Source organism: Lissotriton helveticus, chromosome 3_1, assembly GCF_964261635.1.
Source record: "Lissotriton helveticus chromosome 3_1, aLisHel1.1, whole genome shotgun sequence".
In the NCBI taxonomy this organism is placed as follows: domain Eukaryota; kingdom Metazoa; phylum Chordata; class Amphibia; order Caudata; family Salamandridae; genus Lissotriton; species Lissotriton helveticus.
The window spans coordinates 1529387112-1529411004 of NC_136061.1; the positions used below are offsets into that span (position 1 = coordinate 1529387112).

The 23893-nt window shown below is 47.2% G+C and overlaps 1 protein-coding gene across 1 annotated transcript in view; it reads right to left on the bottom strand.

The window, feature by feature from the left end:
• CBL (Cbl proto-oncogene) overlaps window positions 1-23893 on the bottom strand; it is a 348147-nt gene that overhangs the window by 264305 nt on the left and 59949 nt on the right. The window contains exon 2 of the mRNA XM_078682180.1: window positions 16405-16652. Coding sequence (XP_078538306.1) covers window positions 16405-16652 — 248 coding nt within the window. The remainder of the gene's footprint in view (window positions 1-16404; window positions 16653-23893) is intronic.

Below are 23893 nucleotides of genomic sequence, written 5' to 3' on the forward strand. Positions count from 1 at the left end.
TTTAGAAGATGCCAAGCCAAGTAGAGATCATGGCTCAGTGGGCATATGAAGCGAGAGACCGATTTGGCAGAATGTAAGTTTGATTCAGACAAATTTAGCCTAAATCCTACATTAGTTAAAAACTGGAAGACTGAAGTTGGTGTGCGGTTCTTCAAATGCACTGCTCCACGGAATCAGCAGTGAGACAAAATATTAACCAAACACCGGACACATAACAAGTCTTTAGAGAAATGAGCATTTTTGTGAAGCTACACATGAGCAGATGGCAAACTGAAACAAAGGCATAAAACATTTTGGTTTGTGGTCTCAAGTGCAAAAGGGAAGTGCCTCTTTGGGAGGCTGTGACCAAGACTTGTGTTTGAAGAACTTGCTTTTTTCAGTTCTTAAAATAACAAAAGGTAAAGCCACAGAAAGGCTCATCTCCAACAGAATTGAAATCGGACTGTAGGGTCACTCCTACCGCGAACAGAATGATTTACATTAAAAGGTTAAAGCCCAATCATGATCAGCTAAGGTGCAGACAGGGGAGAAGATAACCCAGGGCAGACTGCTCCTGAAAACTAGCAAACGGCCAGGGCCTGAACGGTCACAATGCTTCCATGTCAAAGAAAACCTATTTAACATCACCCAGGCGTGTTATCTCTGCACGGCACTGGTGCCAATAGTTCTACCAATGCAAGAGTATGTATTTTGTCACATCCTGGTCATCATGCATCATCAACGCCAGCAAGGTCTTTAAGACTCCTGGAAAGGCCTGCAAGAACTCAGTCTCCCATCTCATAATGTATGTGTACCTGTTGAATAAGCCTTTGTAACATTTAAGGATCTAATGGCCAGGCTTGCCGATTCATTTTTTTCCCCCCGATAACATTCATTCTTTCGGGGTCCCACTACAAAGGATTGGGTGGAAAAGAATTTGGATTGACCTTACTCGATGAGGCCAGCACTCCAGTGTATGGTGTTTCGTAAGATAGTCCAGATCACCATGAGCATGTCTGTGGCGGAGTATAATATGTTAATATCACGCAGCAACACGGAGGCCTTCATTTAGTAGCAGTAATGGCTCTAATGAAGAGGGCCATGGCTGGAGAATCTCATCAAGAAGGTAAGTTTTCACCTCAATGGTGGATGACTGAAATTCTGGTGTCTCAGCTGTCCTCTGAACCACCAATGCAGACGAGGGGCTTTACTCTGTTGGTGGTCCATGTGCAGAGTCAAGATCTGTTACAAGAGACTTATCTACCCTACTGGTATTTTACAGGTCTAGATACAGTGAGTTTAATGATGGGCTATATGTACCACCCGGTAGTGGGTCAGAATCAGAACTAAAAAAGAATGGAATGCAGAATCGGCTTGGATTCTGGAGATTATTAGGGTACAAAGAGGTGTGATTTTCATTTTGATGCCCTATCGTTATCAGGGTTCGACAAATCCACTCGCCGCTCGCATTTGCGAGGTAAATTTTATGAGGTCGAGCCCTTTCTGGCGAGTAGGAAAATATACTAACTTTTGTGCTCCGTCTTTGAAAACGGAGCAAATGTGACAAGAGAACAAGATTTAAAGGCCTTTTTATTGCTCACAAAGCAAATGAGCAATAAAGATGCCTTTAAATCTTGTCACATTTGCTTCGCTTTCAGAGACCGGGGTCTAGTAGGTTACTGTTAGGTCGAGGAGATTTTTCAAGGTACTAGACCTGCAGGACTAGTACCATTTTTCAGATTTGTCGAGCCCTGGTTAGCTTGTTGGATTTATAGTAGTGGGATGGGGGTTGAGTTCCGCTTCATGGTCTTATGTTTAGACTTAAAGTCTTTTACCGGAAGACTGAACGTGAAGTAAACTGCTCACAGGAACGATGTGACAGTCTGTGAATTGGAGTGGAGCCTATGCTTCAGCTAACACCTCTTCTCTCTGTTCGGCGCTGTAGATTTTCGCCTCCCAGTCTCTGATCACCTTCTGGTACACGAGAGCACACTTGATGCACAACAAGTCGTGAGTGGAGCCTAAGAACCAAAGGCATACCATGTCAGGATATGTGAGAGACGTGTGAATAGTTGGATGGGAGCCTGGTACCGTAGTACACTGTTAAAGAATTTTGCGAAAGTCGGGAGACTGCCAAAGTAGGACGGAGAATACGTGGAAAGAAAGAAACGGAAGACAGTGCGCTGGGATAGTACCTATATGGAGCGCCTCTTCCGGGGAGGTAAGGAATCACTGCTAAAAAAATTAAAATCTCCAGATCCAGTTTAGAGCCTGGGGTAGTCTGAAGGTGAGGAAACCGTGGTCAGACGCATCCAACAGAAAAAGGCAAATGAAACCCTTATATGTGGCCTGTTTAAGCAGAGGGTTGAAACTGAAACTGCTCCAATACTCAGCAGCTGCTGTCTGCCTCAAAGCTTCCTTTCTCTTGCTAATATTTCCAATCGAGCTATAGCACCAACCATGGTAGAGGGGGTTAAGCTTTTATCCCAAACCAGGTCGGAAGCAGGCGTGGAGGAGAAGTAGTTGTAGGAAAAAGATATTTAAGGCACACTATTCCTTTTTAAAAGCAATTTGGTCTCAGATTCAGAAATTCTGCAGGAGAAAACTGTACAAACATCTTAATAATGTTAACAAGCAGTTTTCCTGAATATTAAACAAAATTCTGACACCAATAGCAAGAACCAAAATTCAGCTAACGTGCCAAAAGTGTTCAGCAGTTCTCATCAAAATTACAAAATGCACGTCCTCTCCATCCCTAGTCAGTCTTCCTTGAGTCAGGATTCAAATACCCTTGAGGTTGTATTTAAGACTACCACACACATAAATAGTGTGCTCCAAAGTTATTGTATTACAAAAAATCCCTTCCAAGATAGATTAATAAGACATAGAAATTACAATGAAAAACTATGTATATGAACTCCAAATGGAGACTGAAATCATTTCATCAAACATAAGTTAAACAGGGGGCCTTAGAGGGTGCACGGCAAGATGGCCGCACCCTAGTGTTGTTCTGCCTGGCTGAGGCACTATCTGCCTATAATCCACCTGGAATCGCTGCCTCGAATCTTTAAAACCACGCAATCTCAACTGTATGATCCCCCTTCACGCATCAGTGGCATTGTGGAGTGGCGGGGAACGCCAAAGCGGCTGGATCCCTGAAGTGCTGGGCCCCGGTGTGAGTACGTAAGAAGGTGGCTGCGAGACATTCAACTAACGGGGCTCGACTGCTGAGGTCCTCTTCAATACGCTAGGTCGGAACAACGAACAGCAAAGGGCTGAGTGCTGCCATAGCTGTGTGAGCCCAGGAACAGTGATTCCAAGTCCTGGGATATCATGCTCTTCTGGCGTGAACACAGGCCCGACTGGACGTGGTGTGGCCCGGTGAGGACTCCTAGGCCCCGCGCTGAAGTGCTGAGGACTGTTGGAGACAGCGACTCTCAGGGTGCTGGTCTCGTTGAGTGGGGCGTGGCCTGACCAGGCCCGTAACTGAGGCAGGTGTAGGCCTTGGATGGGGTCGCGGCCAGCGAGCTGGGGGCGGGTGCCTGGGGGTTGCTAGCGGCTAGTACGACACCTCCGGGACAGTAATTGCAGCGTGGGTGCCACCGCAGTGATTGTGTGTGCCGGCGACGAAGGAGAACAGCAGTTACATTTGTCTATTACACACTTGCAGCCTGGATTGAATACACTGCATAGTAATTGCTGGGCTGCTCCATTCTGTGCGCGTTCCCTGACTTGCTCGGAGTATGTGGCAGTTTGGCCCTTGAGGGGGAGGCGACTCGGAGGTAAAGCATCGACAGGCTGCCTTGGCTCCTTCTTCGCTTCTGGAAGGGGGAGATATCTGGTCACAACAGACTAGCCGCTCCCTTACGCAGAAATTGGCTGATACACGGAGTCAAGAGTAACTTTTTGCATATTCTCCCCTGAGGCGGAAGCCGGGGGTTCTCCACACTATCCCTGCATTATTGCATGTATTTGACACTTGCTGGTAAAAATTGTTTTTAAGAAATGTAAATATTTTAAACACTCCTTTTAATTATCTAGCATATTGGATTCTCGCGTGCAAGATTTATGTCGCACAGAGGCTCCCCGCACTCTATCTCCCTTTCACGGCGCAGCCGATTAAGGTGCGGACGCCGTGACTGACGATTACAGCCGCCATCTTACTGGGAGGAAAGGGTTGCGGTCCAGCTGCTGGACGCCTCCCGCCCTCCCAGGATACTTAAGGGGCTAACTTGCTAACACGCCAGCTTTTTGCATATTCTAACCTGAGGCGAAAGCCGGGGGTTCTCCACACTATCCCTGCATGTATTTGACACTTGCTGGTAAAAATTGTTTTTATGAAATGTAAATATTTTAAACACTCTTTTTAATTACCTAGCATATTGGATTCTCGCATTCGAGATTTGCGTCGCACAGAGGCTCCCCGCACTCGATCTCCCTTTCACGGCGCAGCCGTTTAAGGTGCGGACGCCGTGACTCTGACGATTACAGCCGCCATCTTACTGGGAGGAAAGGCTTGCGGTCCAGCTGCTGGACGCCTCACGCCCTCCTCCACCTTGGATAAAGGGACTATGCTTTCCCGTCTGCGCAGCGGGCGCGCCAAAGGCAAGCCCGCGTGCGCCCGTCCGCGCCGGGACCGGGCCCTGGGCCGCAACCCCTGGTTCAGACAGTACTGCCCCTATTATTCAATATACAAATATCATGCTGTATAAATTGCGCTCACCATATGCCAGCAACTGCTGTAGGTTCGACCCGACCCTTGCCCCACTACCTCCCTCGTATTCCTGTGCCCACTGTAAAGCCATCAACCCTTTGGTGAATAAAACATCCACTTCTAGGAACAAGAAAAGCCCAAAGAGCACCTCGATCGCACTCACCAATGTCCGCTCACTCGGAAAACACAGACAAGATACAGCAGACCTGGTAAAAGACAGGAACATAGAGATATTGTTCTTGACTGAGACGTGGATGGACAGTACATCAGATCCAGACTTAGTGGTCGCGGTCCCCAGTGGCTTTAAGGTCTATAGACAAGACCGGCAGCGCAAAAAAGGGGGCGAGCTATCCATTATTGCCCGTGACACTTACGCTGTCAGGACCTCCCAGATTCCCGCATCCACCTGCGAAGCCATGCAATTTGCCATTAAACTTTCCCCCTCTGACAATTTCAGAGGAATACTCTTATATAGACCACCTGGAGCACGGTCAGAATTCCTCTCAGATTTTAGCACCATCTTAGAACCCTTAGCTATTGAAAACTCCCTAATGGTATTGGGTGACTTTAATTTCCATTTAGAGAAATTAGAAGATAGGGATACCTTCTCCCTTCTATCAGGCATGAACACCCTAGGGCTCCCTCAACTGGTTAACTCCCCCACGCACGACGGCGGTCATATCTTGGACGGCATCTTCTCTAACCTTGAGGGTTTTCACATAACGGATAGCCTTCCACTTACATGGTCGGACCTTCATGCAATTTTAGGCACAATTACCACCAATGAAGCCACTACTGCCACCGTACCCACTTCCAGTTGTGAACCTTTTAAGGCGTGGAAAGATATAGATAACTATTTTAAAAACTCGTCTCACCAACTCTCAGCATATATTATCTACTGATCCCAACACAGCCACCAAGCAATTTCAGGACTGGCTGGGTCTTGCCACTAATCCACTTGCACCCCTTAAACATGCAACAAGAAACAGATCGACCCCCTCGGCTCCCTGGTTTACCAGAAACAACTCTGCAGGAATAGGGAGAGGCATTGGCGGAAGTCGTACAACGAAGAAAGCAAAACCCGTTATAAGGAGATGCTTGCCAATGATAAAGTTATGATCGCTGAGGCCAAGAGAAAGTACTTTAGCGAACGGATAGAGCAAGCTAAGAACTCTACAAAACAGCTCTACGATACCACCAAGCATTTAGCCGGATACTCCCCCGACTTAAATCATCCTCCCTCTCAATCCCTTTGTGATGCATTGGGAACCTTTTTCTTCACTAAGGTTAATGATATCTACACCGCTTTCTCCGCCAATATTAATAACCCCCAAACAACCACTTACTTCACACCGCCCATCTCTTTATTTACACAGTTTAAAGACATCACAGAGGCTCAAACAGAGGATATTATCTCTTCGATTAAAAATGGATCAGCCTTAGATCCATGCCCTTTTAAAATTCTTCCTCCAGTTATGGATATCCTGTTACCTGCCATCACTCAAATCTGTAACGGCATGTTCAGATCTGGGATCTATCCGGAAATCCTAAAAAAAAAAAAAACTCCTTAAACCACTCCTAAAAAAGCCACATCTTGACAAGGATGACCTGAAAAATTACCGACCAATAGCCAGCCTTCCATTCTTGGCAAAAGCTGCAGAAAAAGCGATGAATTCACAGTTATCTGAATTCATCGAGGAACATCACTTACTGGATAATACCCAATTTGGGTTCCGTAAGTTCCATGGCACCGAAACCGCCTTGATCAAAGCGGCGGATGACATCAGAGTCATCCGAGATCAAGAAGGAACAGCTGTATTGGTGCTACTTGATTTATCTGCAGCCTTCGACACGGTCGACCATTCGATCTTGGTCGATCGTGTAGAAAAAATGGGCATTCAACAAACAGCCAAAGATCTACTGGCCTCCTTTCTGTCAGGCAGAACTCAGGCTGTCACTCTGGGATCTTTCCAATCGACTAATCTGTCTCTGCCATGTGGGGTCTCACAAGGCTCATCCCTGAGTCCGACACTTTTTAATATCTATGTGTCGGACCTAGCCAATATCATTCGAGCACATGGGATGAGCCTTACCTCATATGCAGATGACACACAGTTAGTCCTGTCCATTAAAAACAATGGACAAAAGATGGCCGAGAGTTTCAAAGAATGTTGGCAATTGGAGACTGGATGGCCTCCAATTGTCTAAAACTCAATTCCGATAAGACGGAGGTTGTCATTTTTGGACAACTTACACCAAGCTGGTCCCCCGCTTGGTTGCCTGCGTCTTTCAGAACCCTGCCTAAACCCGCCTCTAAGGTAAGGAATTTGGGAGTTGTTTTTGACGATCAGCTCAACTTCGTCGCCCATGCCAAACAAGTAGCATCCTCGGCCTTTCTTAAACTGCGCTTAATTAGAAAAATCATCCCCTTCCTCCCTGAAAGTGCCGGGAAAACTCTGGTAAGCTCTCTAGTGCGGTCCACCTTGGACTATTGTAATGGTCTTTTTGCTAATGCCCAGATCAGGGTATTTAACAAAATGCAAAGGATACAAAACGCTGCAGCAAGACTACTCGCCAGAATTCCCAAACATAAGTCCGCCACAGATACCATCAGAAAACTTCATTGGCTCCCAATCAGAAGCCGGGTCAAGTTTAAAACTCTCTGTATTGTATACAAGGCACTGCATAAACAAGGACCTCAGTTCCTCAAAGACCAGCTGATCCTCTACCGTCCCCCTAGGGTACTGCGATCCTCTACTCTTAACGACCTAGTGGTGCCCCATACCAAGACCGTCTCCTGGGGAGACCGTCGGTTCCTGGCTTCGGCCCCAAAATTGTGGAATACCGTACCTCAGTCAATTCGGACTAGTTCCTCTCTCTGGTCCTTCCGTAAACAGCTAAAAACCTGGCAGTTTAATCAGTAATATCTTAGATCATACACAGGCAGTGGAGAATCTGATGCAGATGTCGCAGCGCCGAGACGCCCACGGGCATTTGTTCGCGCTTTACCAAATTTCATAAATAACGGAGATGCTTGATGAGGCAGAGGTGGCTCATTATACCACAGATGAAATTAGTGAGACCATACTTGGTTTTTATACTACCCTTTATGGAAATAGGGCAGTGGTACAGCCTGAAGACATCCACTCGTATCTGGATGATGTCGCCCTTGGCTGACTGTCCTCAGGCCGTAGGGAATATCTTACTCAACCTTTTGATGTGGAGGACCTGAAGCTTGCCATTTTGTCCCTCCCCATATGTAACGCTGAGGGTTTAGATGGGCTCCCTAGCGAGTTTTATAAGATCTTTGTGGATGATTAGCCCCCAGACTACTTGAAGTTTATGCAGAGGCGTATGATACTGCACGCCTTCTGCCTTCTTTAAGGGAAGCTTTCTTAGTGATGCTGTTAAAACCTGATAAGGCGACCAATTGTTGCGACTCCTATAGGCCACTCTCAATGATTAACACGGACACTAAGATTTTAGCAAAAATGATCGCTCTCCGACTTCAGCTTCTGGTTCCCCTGCTGGTGCTTCCTGACCAGTCAGGTTTTGTGCCTGCACGATCTACCACTCAATCTACGCACACTCTTCGCTACCCTCCACTACTTTGACTCTGACTTTCAGGCCGTAGCAGTGTTGCTTGATGCTACAAAAGCATTTGATTCCCTTCATTGGGAATACATGTTTACTGTACTCACAAAAATGGGTTTCCCCCCGTTTTTTCTAGTGGACCAGGGTGATATATACCGAACCCGCTGCCAGAGTTCGCGTAAAGGGATGGCTGTCATCAGCCTTTCCTGTAGGCAGGGGGAACACGCAGGGCTTCCCCCGTCACCGATGCTTTTTGCATTAGCATGGGAGCCACTCGCTTGCAAGCTGCGCCAATTGCATGCCTCTGCGGCGTTGCGTTTCAGACAGCGAACACTTGTTGTCTCGCTTTATGCAGACGACATGCTATTATATGTCCGTGAGCCTGCAACCTATCTTCTGGAATTACTACGCGAATATGTTGGATTTTAAGGCTTCTCCGGCTTGGGGGTAAAGTGGGCTAAAAACTACGGTATTACCCCTGACGGCTGGCACTCTTGAGATTGAATTAGACTTCCCTCTGTCCTCGACCTGGTGAAATACTTGGGGGTTTGGTTGCACAGAGACCCTGAGCAGGTAATTTCTATGAACTATGGTCGCACTATCACACAACTTACAGATAAGTCTAAACGGTGGGCCCGGCTGCACCTTTCACTGGCGGATCTTATTGCGGTGACTAACATGGCTATTCTGCCCAAATTATTATATTCTGCTTCTCTCCGTGAGAGGGAGTCGGAGGAACATCCCTCATACCTTAAAATAGTATGTAGCGCTGGGATATACATTGTCTCCAGACCGTTGGCAATTCTGTTGTAAGCTGACTGGGCGCCTTACAACTAACTGTAACCTTCGTATCATTCATTTCACATTTTTACACTAGCTCTATTATACCCCTCAGCAATTGTGGAAATTTGGACTGCGTGATACAGCTTGCTGTGTGGACAGGCGGATGCCGATTTTTACATCTATCTTGGCAGTGTACAGGGATAGCCACATTTTGGTCCCAAGTTGCGATTGTGCTGACAGATGTTGTTCTGGAACGGGTGCGATGTATACCAGAGATATGCCTGCTGGGTAACGTGAAGTTCTTGAAACCCTGTATCTGATAGAGACTACTAGCCGCAGATTCCTTAACATAATTAACCCCAGGAGTGAGACTGGATCCGGAAAACTGTTCAGCCACAGCATCCCGGGGGGACGGCAGCACGTGACTCCGCCCTGATGTCGTCCGCGTCGTCAGCGAAGATACATAAGTCCCACCCCAGCATGCCTATGTCAGTTTTTTCTCTTTTCCATGTGCAACGCGGATCCGGATTGTGTCCTGGCCTGTTTTCAGGCCTTCTATCCCTTTTCACGCTTGTCGTTTTAGTCGAACAGTGCCTTCGGGCTTCAAGACGTGTACCTCTTGTGCATGTCCCATGTCGGCGACGGACCCTCACTCGATTTACATGTGGTGCCTGGGTGAGCACCACGACTCTGAGAGTTGCGACGCCTGCCAGCACCATAAGTCTAAATCACGGCAGGAGAGCCGGATGAAGTTGCTGTCTGCGCGTTTGTACAGGTCGGTGTCGTCCCAGCATCCGCCCCTACCTCGGAGGCGAGGAGCCACCGCTTTTGTCTGCAGAATCGTCTTTCGCTGCAGCCCTTTGGGCATGCTTCACCAGCTGGTAGGTCCTTCAGTGTGTCTCCGAGTCCCTGTCCTCCTTCCGCGGTGGGCGCTGTCTCCCCCGGTACGTGCGCCCCCGTCTGTCACCTCCCCACCCGCCGTTTCCCAGCGCGGAGGCAACTAGGGCCCAAATGACAGCCTACGCTGCGGCTCTGCAGGCTTCTTTGGGCCCCCCCCCCACCTCCAGAGACGTCCGCAGATCCCTTGCCTCGCGCGGGGACTTCCGCGAAGCCGGCGGTTTCAGGTCATAGGAGAGTGGAGACGTCTGGGTGTGGTCCTTCGGTGCTCCCCTCTTCGGCACCTAACTTCCCTGCCTCGCCGCAAATCCCTATGGGGCTCCCTGTGGCATCACAGGTGATCGCCGGGACTGCGGGCTTGCCCCCGATCCCCACTCAGTCCTTAGAGCAGGCAGCTGCCTCACCAGAGGTCGAGCTGGGGCCATTTAAAACTGCGCCAGGAGCCTTCCTCCCCGGCTGCGGGTGGAGGCCCTCTCGACGTGGGCGGCTGCCCCATTCAAGGCCGAGCCCGCGCGTTTTCCGCGCCGCGCCTTCGCCGGTCCGGCGTTGTCCTTGCCCCATTCTCTTGGAGAGCACATGGTGGCAGGAGTCAGCCCGGCACAATGGAGGCCCATTCTGGCACCGGTCTCTGCTGATCAGGTGCCAATGGCGGACTCCGCAGAGCCGCGCCGGTGCCGGGTTCCGGATTCGTCTCCTGAGGCCCTTCATCTGCCGGTGTGTTCCTCCCCGGAGACAGGGCGCTTAGTAGTTGCCTTTTCACCGGCATCTTCCAGGGAAGGCTCTTCACCGTCCCCACGGCCAAAATCCTCGAACCCTTCTTTCCGTGGCTCGCGGCTGGCTTCTCCACCGGCCTCTCCACCCTCCCCTGGGGGCCCCTCAGGTTCCCCATTCCTCTGTAGATCCTCCTCTATACCAGGGCTGGCCGCTTCCCCCTGGACTTTGGGATGAGCGGCTCAGTCTGCAACCGTCACCCAAGGAGGAATTGCTTTCACCTCCGCAGCGCCCTACTGAGGCCAGTTTTGCCTTTGTTCGGGCTATTTCCACGGCTGCTGGTATTCTGAGGATGGGTGAACCTGTCACTCCATTTCCTACAGACAACCTCTTGGAGATTCTCCTCCAGGGCTCTGGTGGACGGGAGTTGTTCCTCCCTTTCGAAGCGTCACTCCATAATTCTCTTATGGGGTCTTGGGGGCGCCCTGCCACGGGTGATCCGGTACCTCAGGCACTACTGCATCACCATCGTCCTGCTCCGCACGACCCGGTCTGTCTTTCTTTCCACCCTTCTACTCAAGGCCCTCTACTGCGAAATGCCTTTCCGTGTTTGCCTGTAGTGGTGTTCCCTCCGTCTCGGGAGGCCCGGTGGTTAGATTCAGGGAGACGTAATGTCTTCCAGTGCTGCCTTGAGGGCGCTTAACACTGTGTGCGCTGACCAGGGCTACTTCTAGCCTGTGTGATTCTGTTGAGTCCCTTCTTTCTCACGTCTCTCATGAGGGTGCCCGTGCTGATCTGCAGAGCCATGTGAGGATGGTAGGGAGTTGATCGCGTTTATTCTTTGGGCGGCCTTGGATGTTGCTGATGCTCTCGGATGTGCAATGGCTACTTCTGTGGCTCTCCGTCGCCATGCGGCTACGAGATGCTGTTTTTCCAGAAAATATTCGAGTGCGTCTGGTTGACCTGCCTTTTGACGGGGTCCTGCTGTTTAATACTCATGCAGACTCCACCATTCAGCGTCTTCTTGCGGGGCTCGCTCCTCATCCTTCTCCTCCTCAGTAAGTTGGTTTGCTGATCCTCCGGGTCTTGGTGGGAGGCGTTATCCCACGTGTTCCAGGTATTTGATTTTTTGAGTGGCTGTGAGGGTTACTGTGCCCCCTTAGGGTCCTTTGTTTGGCCTCTCTTCTGTTGGCTGCTGATTCCGCCCCCTTTTTTAGGTACGAATGTACCTTTTGGCTGCTTACAAAGCCTTCTGTGGTTTCTGCCGCAGGTTTATAATTTCTTCTCTGATGCGGGATTGTCTTCCCTAAGAGTGGTTCCCATGCTTCTTTGGGACGTTTCCTACCCTATGTGGGGTACTGGTAGCTATTGTATAGCCCGGTCTTATGCTGGGAGGGTGTGGACTTCCCCTTGCGGGTTTCCTCACCTTTCCTGGTGTTGTTGTATTACGCTGGTGCGGCCCGTGGTCCTTACTTGAGCGTGGCCTGGCCATCTATGGCGTGGTGCTGCAGGATTTTTGCACTTTGTCTACCGTTTGGCTTGGTCCTCTGTCTGGTGGTTGAGGGGATAATTTCTTGACTTGACGGCCTGGTCCATTCTACTGGTCTCCTCTTATATTCTAGCTGATCGCACTTCTTTGTGGTTTAGATTCTGTCCGGAGCGGTCCCCTTTAGAGGTCGTTCGGGATTTTTCTGGCCTTGCGCCGAGCCCAACGTGGTCTGGGCGTTTAATTCGTGGCGCTTGCCAGCGGCTGGCTGCACCCGCATGCTCTTCTGTTCTGTGGCCGGGGGCCTTGGCGTGGGCTCTGGTGACGCTGCTTCTTGTTCTGCGGTAATCTTGTGAGATCACGTTCTTCTTCTCCCGCCTGCCTTTATTGCTGAGGCGCCTTTCTGTCTTGTCTGTTGACTTCCCGCTGTGATAGGCTCGGCTACCCTCTTCACTGGGTGTGTTTTTCGGTGGAGGGCTTTGCCTGCGTTTCTGCCTCTTCTACTTGGAGTCTGTGGGTGGCTCTTCTTCCTCGGTACTCCTCTGGTGGAGATTCCTGGTTCCTTGGTTGGGCTTGTGGTGCACTGGCCTCCTTTCACCATGTCCTTGCCTCCTCTTGCTTGATGAGGGTTGTGCCACCTTTTTGTCGTCATCACGCACCCCCTCTGGGTGCGGTGTTCTTTAGTGGTGGTGAGGTTCTCTTCTGCCTGGGGGGACAGGGCTATTCTCCCTGTCCCTGTGACTCATCCCCTATTGGGGCCCTACTCGTCCAGGCTGGAGAGGTCCGCTAGCAGACCCTCCTCCCTCTTGGGTATGGCTAGGGTATCTATTCTACGTTAAGGAATATGGGGCTAGTAATGTCTATCAGATGTACGAGTTACTTACCTTCAGTAACGATATATCTGGTAGAGACGATTCTAGCCGCAGATTCCTTCACGCCCTGCCGCCCCGTTCTGCAAGAACCCTTCTTTGGTCTTCTGCACTCGCCTGCCTCCAGGTGGTTGTTTTCTGCGAGTAACACAAAGAAAGTACAAAGTTCCCCAGTGTGAATAAAAGGATAGAGTGAGTGTGCAATGTAGGGAGGGAGAGGAAGGAAAAGAGGGGAAACCCTTTTTGGAACTAAAACCCTCACACACCCAGCAAGCTAGGTGTCATGCTTCATCATATGGGTTCTGCTCCTCGTCAGACTGGCGCTGCAATGTCTGACGGGCACCCGTAAAGGGGCTCTTTATCGGAGATCTTTTGTTCCAGCCATATGGTGCATGCGTGTGAGAGGGCAAGGGAAGTGTAGTCGTGATGTGAAGGGGAGTTAAAAAAGGGTAAGTCAATCCACAATATACTTTATTAAGGTGGTAGACTCCCTTGATTAAAAGGGGGTGGGAGGGGAGATATAAACTTGAAGGCTTCTCAGTAAACTATCTACAACCCTCTGGTCAGGTCGACATGTTTCTTGCCGTCATGGCAATTCTTCAGGACCTGGGTGTAACGTACTACACGGTGTGAAAAAAAAAAAGAAGAAATACAACCTCATCCAGTAGGTCAGAAATGGCAGGCCAAGTGGTCCTACTCTAATCAGGCGACCCTAGAATTTGTCAGAGGGTGCCTCGCAGACTGCTCCCTTGGGACCTGCACAGGCTATGGTAAGGTACCTCAATGGTGTGCGGTCATTGCCGTCTACACCTACCCCCACGTCCAGCGCCGGGTCAGGGCGAAGAGCAGCTGTTTTCTGCGAGTGCCTTTTCTTACTCCCTCCCTTGGGGGATGCTAGTCTTGTTGTTGGCTCCATTTCTTCCCTTCTGGTGCTTGGTTGACGATTTTGTGGGTGCTTCGGCGCGCCCCTGTACCCTGGTCTCCAGTGTGCGGTCTGCTCGTGCTTCTTCCTCTCTTTGCTTGCACTTCTGGCCCCTTTGCAGTTCTGAAGGTTAAGGTCCCTTGGCCGGGTCTCAACACTTAGTTTTTGTAGGCGATGTCTCTCCCTGTTGATGAGGTCAGGGGTGAATTGTCATTCCTCTTCCATTCTGGCCTTGATGTCCTTCTCGGTTCTGGGCTGTGGTTGCAGACTTCTTTGACTGCTGTGCCATTTTTCACATGATTACTGCCCCCTGGGAGGCTGTCATATTGTTTGCAGGTTTGCTTGAAGTAGCTGTGCTCTGTTCTTGCCTTTCATGACTTCTGGAGCCATAGCGCCTGGCACTATTCTGGATGGTGCCGTTCCACACCATTTGTTTCTTCCCTTTCTCTTAGCTAATTTTTCGCACACTGTTCCCGTATTCTCACAGTTTTTGTTGTGATGGCTCTGCGTTGTGGCGCGGAAATGTTCTCCGAAGAAAACAGACATCGGTGCGCTGGGGTGGGACATCTGTATCCTCGCTGAAGTCACAGATGCGGACAACGTCAGGGTGGAGTCACGTTCTGCCGTCCCCCCAGCGCGCAGGGATGCTGTGGCAGAAAAGTTTTCCGGATCCAATCTCACGCCTTGGGATAATTCTACATAAAGGAATCTGTGGCTAGAATCGTCTCTACCGGATACATCGTTGCCGAAGGTAAGTAACTCGTACAATAGGAGGTTGGTTGCTGTGGCAACAGTAATTGCCAAGCGAGCTGTGGCACAATGTTGGGGAGAAAAGGGCTTGCCCACTGTTCGGAAATTGATCCAAGATTAAACTTATTGTCGGGAGCAATTGGAGGCCTATGCAGAGGAACTGCCTGAATCGTCTAGGCCCAAGGATTTCTGGGCCCCACTGTTATATCTACAGCGTCATCCTGATCCGTGAGGTGTCATGCATTCTCATTTTTTACTTTAAGAGTACCTAATGCAATGGGAGTCAAGCTTCCCTATTATTCTTCATGTGTGCCTATAAGCAGTCAAGATTCTTTATTCATATATGTCATTTCTGTTGCAGTGCCAGGGGGAGGGGGATGGGTTCTTTCGTTTTACAGGAGATGGTTGCTATATATTTATTTTGTATATTTTTGATGTAATTTGTGGAACTCTAAAATGCTTGTATTGTTTCATGCGACGCAATGCTGATGGCTCACATGTGGAGCTTATATATTGTATTGCAAGTTTTTCAATAAGCACATTTTTCTTAAAACATAAGTTAAACATAAAAGAAAAAACGCAAACAATTGAGTGGGCAAAGACCACGGAAATCACTAGTTTTCCAGTACTAAGGCATTATTTATTAGGGTGACACGATGCAATACAGATTCAGAGTCCCAATACAAAAAAGTTTTTGTTTTTTATGAAAATATATACATGGTAATTCAAGTCAAGACACTAGTCAGCGATGTTTCTCTCCCAACATGAATCAAGGGATCATCATCAGGACACAATTATTTATGCCTGTGAGCTATGCCTTGAGGAACCAATGTGAGAGGCGCTAGCGGGACAGAAGTCTCATATACCAATTCTCCGATCGAGTCCCCCGCGTTAAACCATGAATAGGAGGAGGTCAACCCTGTTCAGTTCGCTTCCCAATCAGAGCGATTCCTCGAGAAACGTGGAGCCCGCAGTAGCGGGAGGAGAGGTGCCAAGGAGCGATGCCCAGTCCATTACGTTGGGGTGCGATATGCCTTCAGTGTACTCCACGGATGTGTGGAGAATCAAGGCGGGGGAACAAGAAAGTCCTGCGCGCTGAGTGTCTAATCAGATTCTACCTGTGACACGGTGATAACGGTCGCCCAATTGGAAGGGGCAGACAGAAGTTATTGTAGACAAAATATTGACTACCAGACTACTGTGAAGGGTTATGTATGTATAGTAAACATTTACTAATCTTCACTCGACATCTACCAACCTCGACGCTATATACACACACACACACACACACACACACACACACACACACACACACACACACCACCACCAACCCCACAGTTTTAGTCGATATTGTGACTACCATATTTTTAGCATGTAATTTAAGAGTAAACATTCAGTTAGTATGCCACTTAAGGGAGAAGCAAACAGTAATTCAAGGCTACCATGTTTCCCAAATGGAAGATGACGTGAGTCCTTGTATTTTAGTTACAGGCAAAAGAGAACCGGACACAGTCGGGAGCTAGGCTGTTCCCTTTCCAAAGGTAAGTTCACATTATTAGAAGTTAAGGGACTGTCCCACTTTCATGGATCTTCCTATCCTTTGTGCAGAGGCCTGTCAGGACACTCACGAGCACCCAACAAGCATTGGCGTCAGGCTGTTATAAGAGTTGGGTTTGTGTTCAAGAGGCACAGCTCTTACCTGGGCTGAGAATTTTCCTCGTACATACGCTCCTTCCCATCCTTGAAGAGGCTGATTGTCTGCTTGGTTTTCTTCATCAAATTCTCCACAAATACCCGGAAGTACTCGTTCTCACCGAGTGTCTCCATCTTACCCTCATAGCGAGACAGGATAGTCCGAAGGTGCTGGTAAGTATCAGGCAGCAGATCCAGGATGTAGGGGGGGCTGTTCTTCAAGGCAAGTTTGGGATTCTGGCAGAGACGCACCACCTACATCAGACAAAAAAAAAACAGGTTACTTCTAGCATTTTTAGGCAAGCAATTCAACAATTCGGTCTCAACCGATCACATTACAGCAAGTGTTCAGAATTATTGTTTTTTTTAAGTTATTGAACTTTAAGAGAGTTTCTTAGACAAAGTAACATCGACGTACAAAAAAATTAAATTCTATTTTTGTAAAGTTAATTTTAAAAGTCCTCCAAAATCCTCTAGCAGGAATTTGGCAAATCTGTGCAACAAGATCCCAGGTTGGAGAACTTCCTTGAAATACCAGCTAATGGCACCTCAGATGGCACTATCTAGGAGCCAACAAGCAAAACAGAGATTGGGGCTCCAGATGTCACAAGATTTCCCAAAAGGGCACAGATAAGTGCACGTAGATAAGCCACAGATTGGTTCCTTGCTTCCAAATATTGTATTTTAGGAGTATTTATGTACTGCCTTCCACACCCCTTGTGAAGTCTTTAGGTTTGACTGCATTGGCTGGAGAAGCACTGATGTTGAAAAAGTGTGAGACGCAGCTGCGCACCCAAGTTCTAATCTTATTGTAGGATTGTATCAGATGAAGAAACGGCTGTTCATGTGCATCAGGACAAGTTAGTCATGTATACCCAGGAGCAAAAGAGTAAGCAACCAGTGGAGGCACTGTGAAACCGCCAAAGATTAACAGAGTCTACTTAAGTGTAGCAGATGAGCAACACACTGGAGGTACTGCAAAACCACCAAGGAGTAATGGGCAGAGTCTAACCACGAGTGGCATGCGAACAACCCACTGACGGTACCCTTAAACCGTGCTTAACACATTGCAGTCACCTATGGTTGAACTGGGGAGGGGACCACGAAAAAGTAGTGTGCCGAAAGACCACCATTCTGGCCTAGGTCCTATCGGGACTTAAAAGCGCAAACATGGAAGACAGCAAGGGAAAAAATGCCCTTACCCTGTCACCCTTTACCTGGGCACCCTTCCCTTTAAGGGCTTCCAGCCCAAGGAACAGCAACTGCCTACACTTTTCTGATTGGATGTCCTTTGTAGATACTACTTCCCCTTTTTCTCTAAAGTCTTGCAAGGAGGTTCTATCACACCAAAAAGGGTTTATTTGCATTCTTAGCCAATGTTCATACATATACCTTATTTAATACGCATGTCATACCATATTTACTATGGGCCTTTGAATTTGGGAACACTATTTGTTTAGCCTTTGGGTACGGTTAGTTTCTCCAACACAGCCGCCTCAGCACCAATAAAGGCAGCCACTTTGCTCTCTGCTCTGATGCAACAATAGGTTTGTACGCCTCAAGCCTCCCTTGCACTGCCTCCCTTCATGCCCTCTCTTCCTCACTAGACTCTCCCCTTCATTGTTCTAACCCTGGCTCATCTCTTCCTCCTCCTCTTTTCTCTAACTGTACTCCCTGCTATCCTCTTCCACTTCTCCCTTTCCTCTTTCTTTTAACTGTTTTTCTTTCTGTTCTATCCCGTTTTACTCTACTCCTCGTCCTGTCTGCGTAGCCTCACTTTCTAGTACCGGATTTCCACGTCACCCTCCTTTGGGCTCGCCTTGCCTTTACTAGCCTAATGTCAAAAGCTAACAATAGGCCTTTATTTTCTGGTTGGGAATCCGAATCAGATACTGGCCAGTCTCCCGGGGGTGGGGGATCTTAGCGAGTGTGGGGTACTAATGTACTACAGTTTGAAATCTGTAAAGATTAGTAGGCCACTTTATACAAAGATAAATACCTACCTTTTTCAAAGCTGAGCTAAGTATAGTGCAGCAGGAATAGGTAAGTAGTATAAGATGAATCAGATACTTATGACTGAGGCACACGGATGCGCAGAAACCTGTACAGTGGCTATTAAGGTACTAGATTTGAGAAGATAGATCTGAATATGTCCCACTAGATCGGCGATTGTATATATTATATACACACATACTACTGGCGGTCGCCAGTAGGTAGATCTAGTTAGGACCTAGTTTCCATAGGAAATCCGCAACATTCTATTTGGAATAACTTTGGCGTGTGCGTACACACACGTACACACACACACACACGTACACACACGTACACACACACGTACACACACGTACACACACACGTACACACACACGTACACACACACGTACACACACACGTACACACACACGTACACACACACGCACACACACACACACACGCACACACACACGCACACACACACACACACACACACACACACACACACACACACACACACAATACATCACACAATACATCACACAATACATCACACAATACATCATGCATGCACTCACTGGCCCCCCTCCTTGCACTCCGTCATCTACTTATTCACCCACTGGCTCATTCTTGCATTCATCCACAAAATACAACAAAAATATGCAAGATAAAGGAAAGTAGTAAAAAAGGGTCTGGCAAGTGCCTACACTTAAGAGCAACCAAATTAAACGTAGCAGTGAGTGACCACTTTGAAATGTATTGTCTACAATGATTAACTCCTTTACTAATCTAAGAGGGCTGCCAAGTTGCTTCTAAACGTGGCGGTCATCTTGGAACAGTAATATAAAGACATATGGACAATACAGTTCAAAATAGCTACCCAGTTAACAAGCATTTGCAATGCAATAGGTCTCGCATTAGGAAAGTTTGAGCTATTGGTATTGTAAATGGCAAAGTTTTTATTTATGTTTCTTTTTTTTTAAATAGTTAAATTAATAGCTTCGTCATTTACAATGCCAATAGTTATAACTTTCGCAAATGTGATATCTATAGCATTTGTAATGCAATATGTTTTGTATTTACAAACCGCGAGAGGACAAAAAAAAGCTCCGGACCACCGCCTCCTCCCAGGCCTTCAAAAGGGACCTCAAAGTTCTCCTCCTCCAGAGACACCTCCAAAAGTAATTCACGTCCTCTTGCTATTTGTGAGGAAGACTTCCCACTACTGATAATTTCTACTTTCCATGACCATGGAAGTGCCTTCCCAGTGTATGCCTGTGATTGGAGGGTCTGCCTTTTTGCAGTATTTTCCATGTACTGGTGTTCGGTGCCCTTTTGTAACATGCACACACCACTCTGCCCTTGCAACACACGGCTGCTACCTCTCACATGTCTTTGCCTTTGATACTTGCACAAGTGCCACCTTGCCCATGTAACGCTTGTTCCTGAGCCTGAGTGTCTAGCACTTATTGCAGGACTATACCTCTAATTATACTCTGTTTTCTCTTATAACTGCACACTTGTCACTTTCATTTCCTCTTGTGCACTTTTGACTACCTCATGTATTTTGGTTGCTCACAATTTTTACTCAAGTATTTTGTTTGCTCACGATTGTCACTATTACCTTTACTACCTCATGTATTTTTGGTTGCTTATAGTTTTTACTACCTCATGTATTTTGTTTGCTCACAATTGTCACTATTACCTTATGTAAGTAACGTATGTTTTTGCAACCTGTTCTTTTGTAATGTTTCTCATTATGTTTCATTTCTGTTCCTAATGTGAAGCGCTCTGACGCCTTCGGGTAAAGTCCGCGCTATATAAAAATGCATAAATAAATACCGCCTTCGGGTAAAGTCCGCGCTATATAAAAATGCATAAATACATAAATAAATAAATACCGCCTTCGGGTAAAGTCCGCGCTATATAAAAATGCATAATTAAATAAATAAATAAATACCGCAAATCAAACATGCTCGTTACTCTGCCGGCCTGCGACCAGGAAGTCAGGCAGGCCGGCGCGACAACCGGAAACAGGAAGTAGGAGGGCGGGAGCCTCCCCTGCCTCCCACGGAAAAGCCGCAATTGTTTGGAGCACCGGAGCAGGCAGGAGCCTACCCTGCGCCCCGGTGCCGAAGAAGGGAAGAAGAGTCCTGCTGCCGGGCCCTGCAGCTGAGGAGAGCCGCCGCACGAAGGAAGCCGGTGAGTGGGTTGCTGAGCTGGGGGTGGGTGGGGGGGGGGGGGGGGGGGAGCGTGTGTGCGCGCGCGGGGGGGCGGGCTGTGTGTGTATATGTGTGTGTGTGCGTGTGTGTGTGTGTGTGTGTGTGTGTGTATGTGTCTTGGAGTGCGTGTGTGTGACTGTGGGGGAGGGGGTGTGTGTGTGAGCGAGTGTCTGTCTGCGCGCGCATGTGTACGGCGCGGGACGCGACGTGCGCGTTCGCGCACACGAATCCAAGCTCGTACACCCTCTTGTCCTCCTTCCCCCCAGACTGATCGCTATACGTCTCCAGCTGGACACATGCATCCGCTTGCGGATGCATTGCCAGCGAGACCCAAAAAGCAGAGGGCGTGCGGAACGCAGAGCTAGGCAAATGAAAATAAAATGGTAAATGAGTGTCTTGTAGTGGCTAGGAGCCGGCCAAGTGCTCAAACAAAAAAGAAAACAAAAAGGTACGTAATAAACTATGATCCAAATAGAAAAAGCTAAACAAAAGGGAATGGAGCACTGGCACTAAAGAGCATTTACTATAGGGCAGATGTGCACATTTGATCAGGCACAATGCTGTCACTCAGAGGGCAATGTAGCCAATTTCTAAATTGGGCTGATGCATTGTTACATATTATATACACAGTTATATTAAAACATGAAAAAACGGTTAATGACAGAAAATGAAAGAAAAGGGATGACTCAAAGTCCATCTATGTGTGTATGCATGCATTTTAATGATTTTTTATTTTTATTTCAAGAGCCTGGCAGAGTTAAAGATGTGAGTTTAGAATAGAAACAGATCTAAAATGTACTTTAATACACAACTAATTATTATGCACACAGTTACAATTATGCATAAAATGATAGTAGGTAAACTATATAACCCACCCTAATAGGCCTAATAAAGATTATCGAGCAACAATCTTCTACCCCCAGGGCCTGTAAGAAGAAGTATCCAATACCAAAGCAAAGAGGACAGAAACAAGAAATTTGGCTACCTCCCTTCTCTGCAGCCACCCAAAATGTCTTGGGACGGGGTCTCTCAGGGGTCAGCTTTAAGCTCCAAGTTATTTAATATTTATATGCCTCCCCACGCTGAGTTTGGTTGAGTTGTTGGGGGCCAAAATAATCTATGCCGATGACACTCAGATTATTTTCAAATTTGACAAAGAGGTGCCAGTTGAACAAGAGGATATAAAACCATGCCTCTCTGCCATGTTCCGTTGGAGGAGCTTCTTCCAATTGAACTGTAATACAAAAAAGACAGAGCTGCTTTGTGTGGGGCATAATATTGACCTCAAGTTGAAAGTGCAAATAGGCATGTTGAAACAGTCAACCTGCGTGCGAAATCGGATAATAAATTGTCCTTCCATAATAAAATTGAATCTGTTGTTCGCAAACATTTTGGCATTTTACGTATGCTCAAGAAATTCCTACACTTTGTCGGTCCCAATACGGATCACAGTGGCCCTGGCGTTGGTCATGTCAAGGCTGGACTATACCAATGCCCTATACGGTGGCCTCTCGCAATATCTGCTTAAGAAACTTCAAGCTGTACAGAATTCAGCTGCTAGGCTCATTCTCAGTTTACCTAGAAACAAGTACATTTCTCCTCATCTGTGGAATTAGCACTGGCTTCCTGTGAACAAGGGGATTCTTTTTAAGATCTCTCTCCTTGTGCATAGAGTGCTTTACCACTAGGACCAGATTGTCTTCTAGGATTTCCTTCTACAGCCCTTCGAGAAAGCTGCGGTACTACAACAATCTCTTGGCCACGGTTCCGAGAGTCGTCTTGCAAGAGTTGGCAGGCAGTCTCTCTCTCTTTTGGGGTCAGTGGGCTGGAACAACCTTCCTTTAGAACCGAGGTGTACGGAGGATGAAAGACTGTTCAGGAAAATGCTTAAAACCTGGCTTGTTGTCCAGTAGACAGCTGTTTCATTCTCTTCCTTGCCCTTACTGTTCCAGTCGCACCCGGATACACTCTTGGGTAGCAGCGCACTTTATAAATCACCCTTAACACAAACAACCCTTGTCTACTACAAAAGTCTATCAGATTCCATGTAACAAAATTCCATTCTTCAGGTTAACATAGTAAGTATAATAATCCATTTTAAGACCTATTGTCGTTTGCATGCTTTTCACTATACATAGGTCAGTCCTATTGCCTTTTCATTATTTTTGTAATAAACGGAACAGACAAGTGAGCTGACAAAACTTTTAGCAATCAACAATTTGGGTATGTAGGGTTCAATATTGGTTTTTTGCCACAGTCAACGTTGGCCTAAAGTGTTAAACAAAAGTTACTAAAAACATGGCAAAACGTGTTGTCGCATGGTGAAAATGCCCATTGCATTAATTTACTGCTCACCTTTAAAGTAAATATTAGTGTTACTGAGCAGTAAAATGTTTCTAGTAAGGTTGAATATTTGCACAAACATTGTTTAATGTGTTAAAGAAAAAAATAATGCAGTAACAACATCACAAAAGTTACTGCATTAAGCTGCATGTTTTGCCTTTTCTTGACACACAATTTAGTCAACCCTTCCTCATAATTTGGCACTCCTCGCTCACATAATTCCAGTGACTACGTTTTTGCCGCCATGCAACAGCTAGGCATACAGCCATGAAGTTACAAATATGTATAAAATTACAGCTGGCAAAACATTATACAATACAGCCTCTCATAAGTGAGCCTTAAAGGAATACCCACGGAGTAGATCAACCATGAGTGTTTTACATGTGGGGGGGGGGAGAACAAACACAATATTTTGCTTACTACAGTTCTAAGATTTAATGTGACAAAATACTGCTGTAGAGGCTTTAACACAGCAATCCTATCTCAGAGGCCTACTGGCTGTGTAACATGGTTTTATTTTTATTTTTTTAAAAGGGAGGTAAGGCCTACTGCCTTTTTTTTTAACCTTCACAATAAACAGGTCCGACCTATGGCATCAGCTATGACATTTCCCAATGAACCTATTGAGCTTAAAGCTTTTGTCGTTGCAGTGTCAAAATAGCCAACTGCGACCTACTGTATTAAACATAGGTTTTCCACTGGGCAACAGACAAACATACAGCGGGCAAAACGATATACTAGATCGCATAAGCAGGCCTAAAAAAGGATAAAACGGTGCAAATCTAACCTCAAAGTTTGTCAGAGAGTAAGCTACACCAGAACCCTTGCCTATCATGGTAGCCTGTAAGACTGGGTAACTAAATACCAGTCTCAAGGTTTTAACAAAGTATAAAAATCCACAACTAAATGGCCTATTGGCTTGAGCATGGAGTTTTTTCACTGCAAGTAAGACCTATT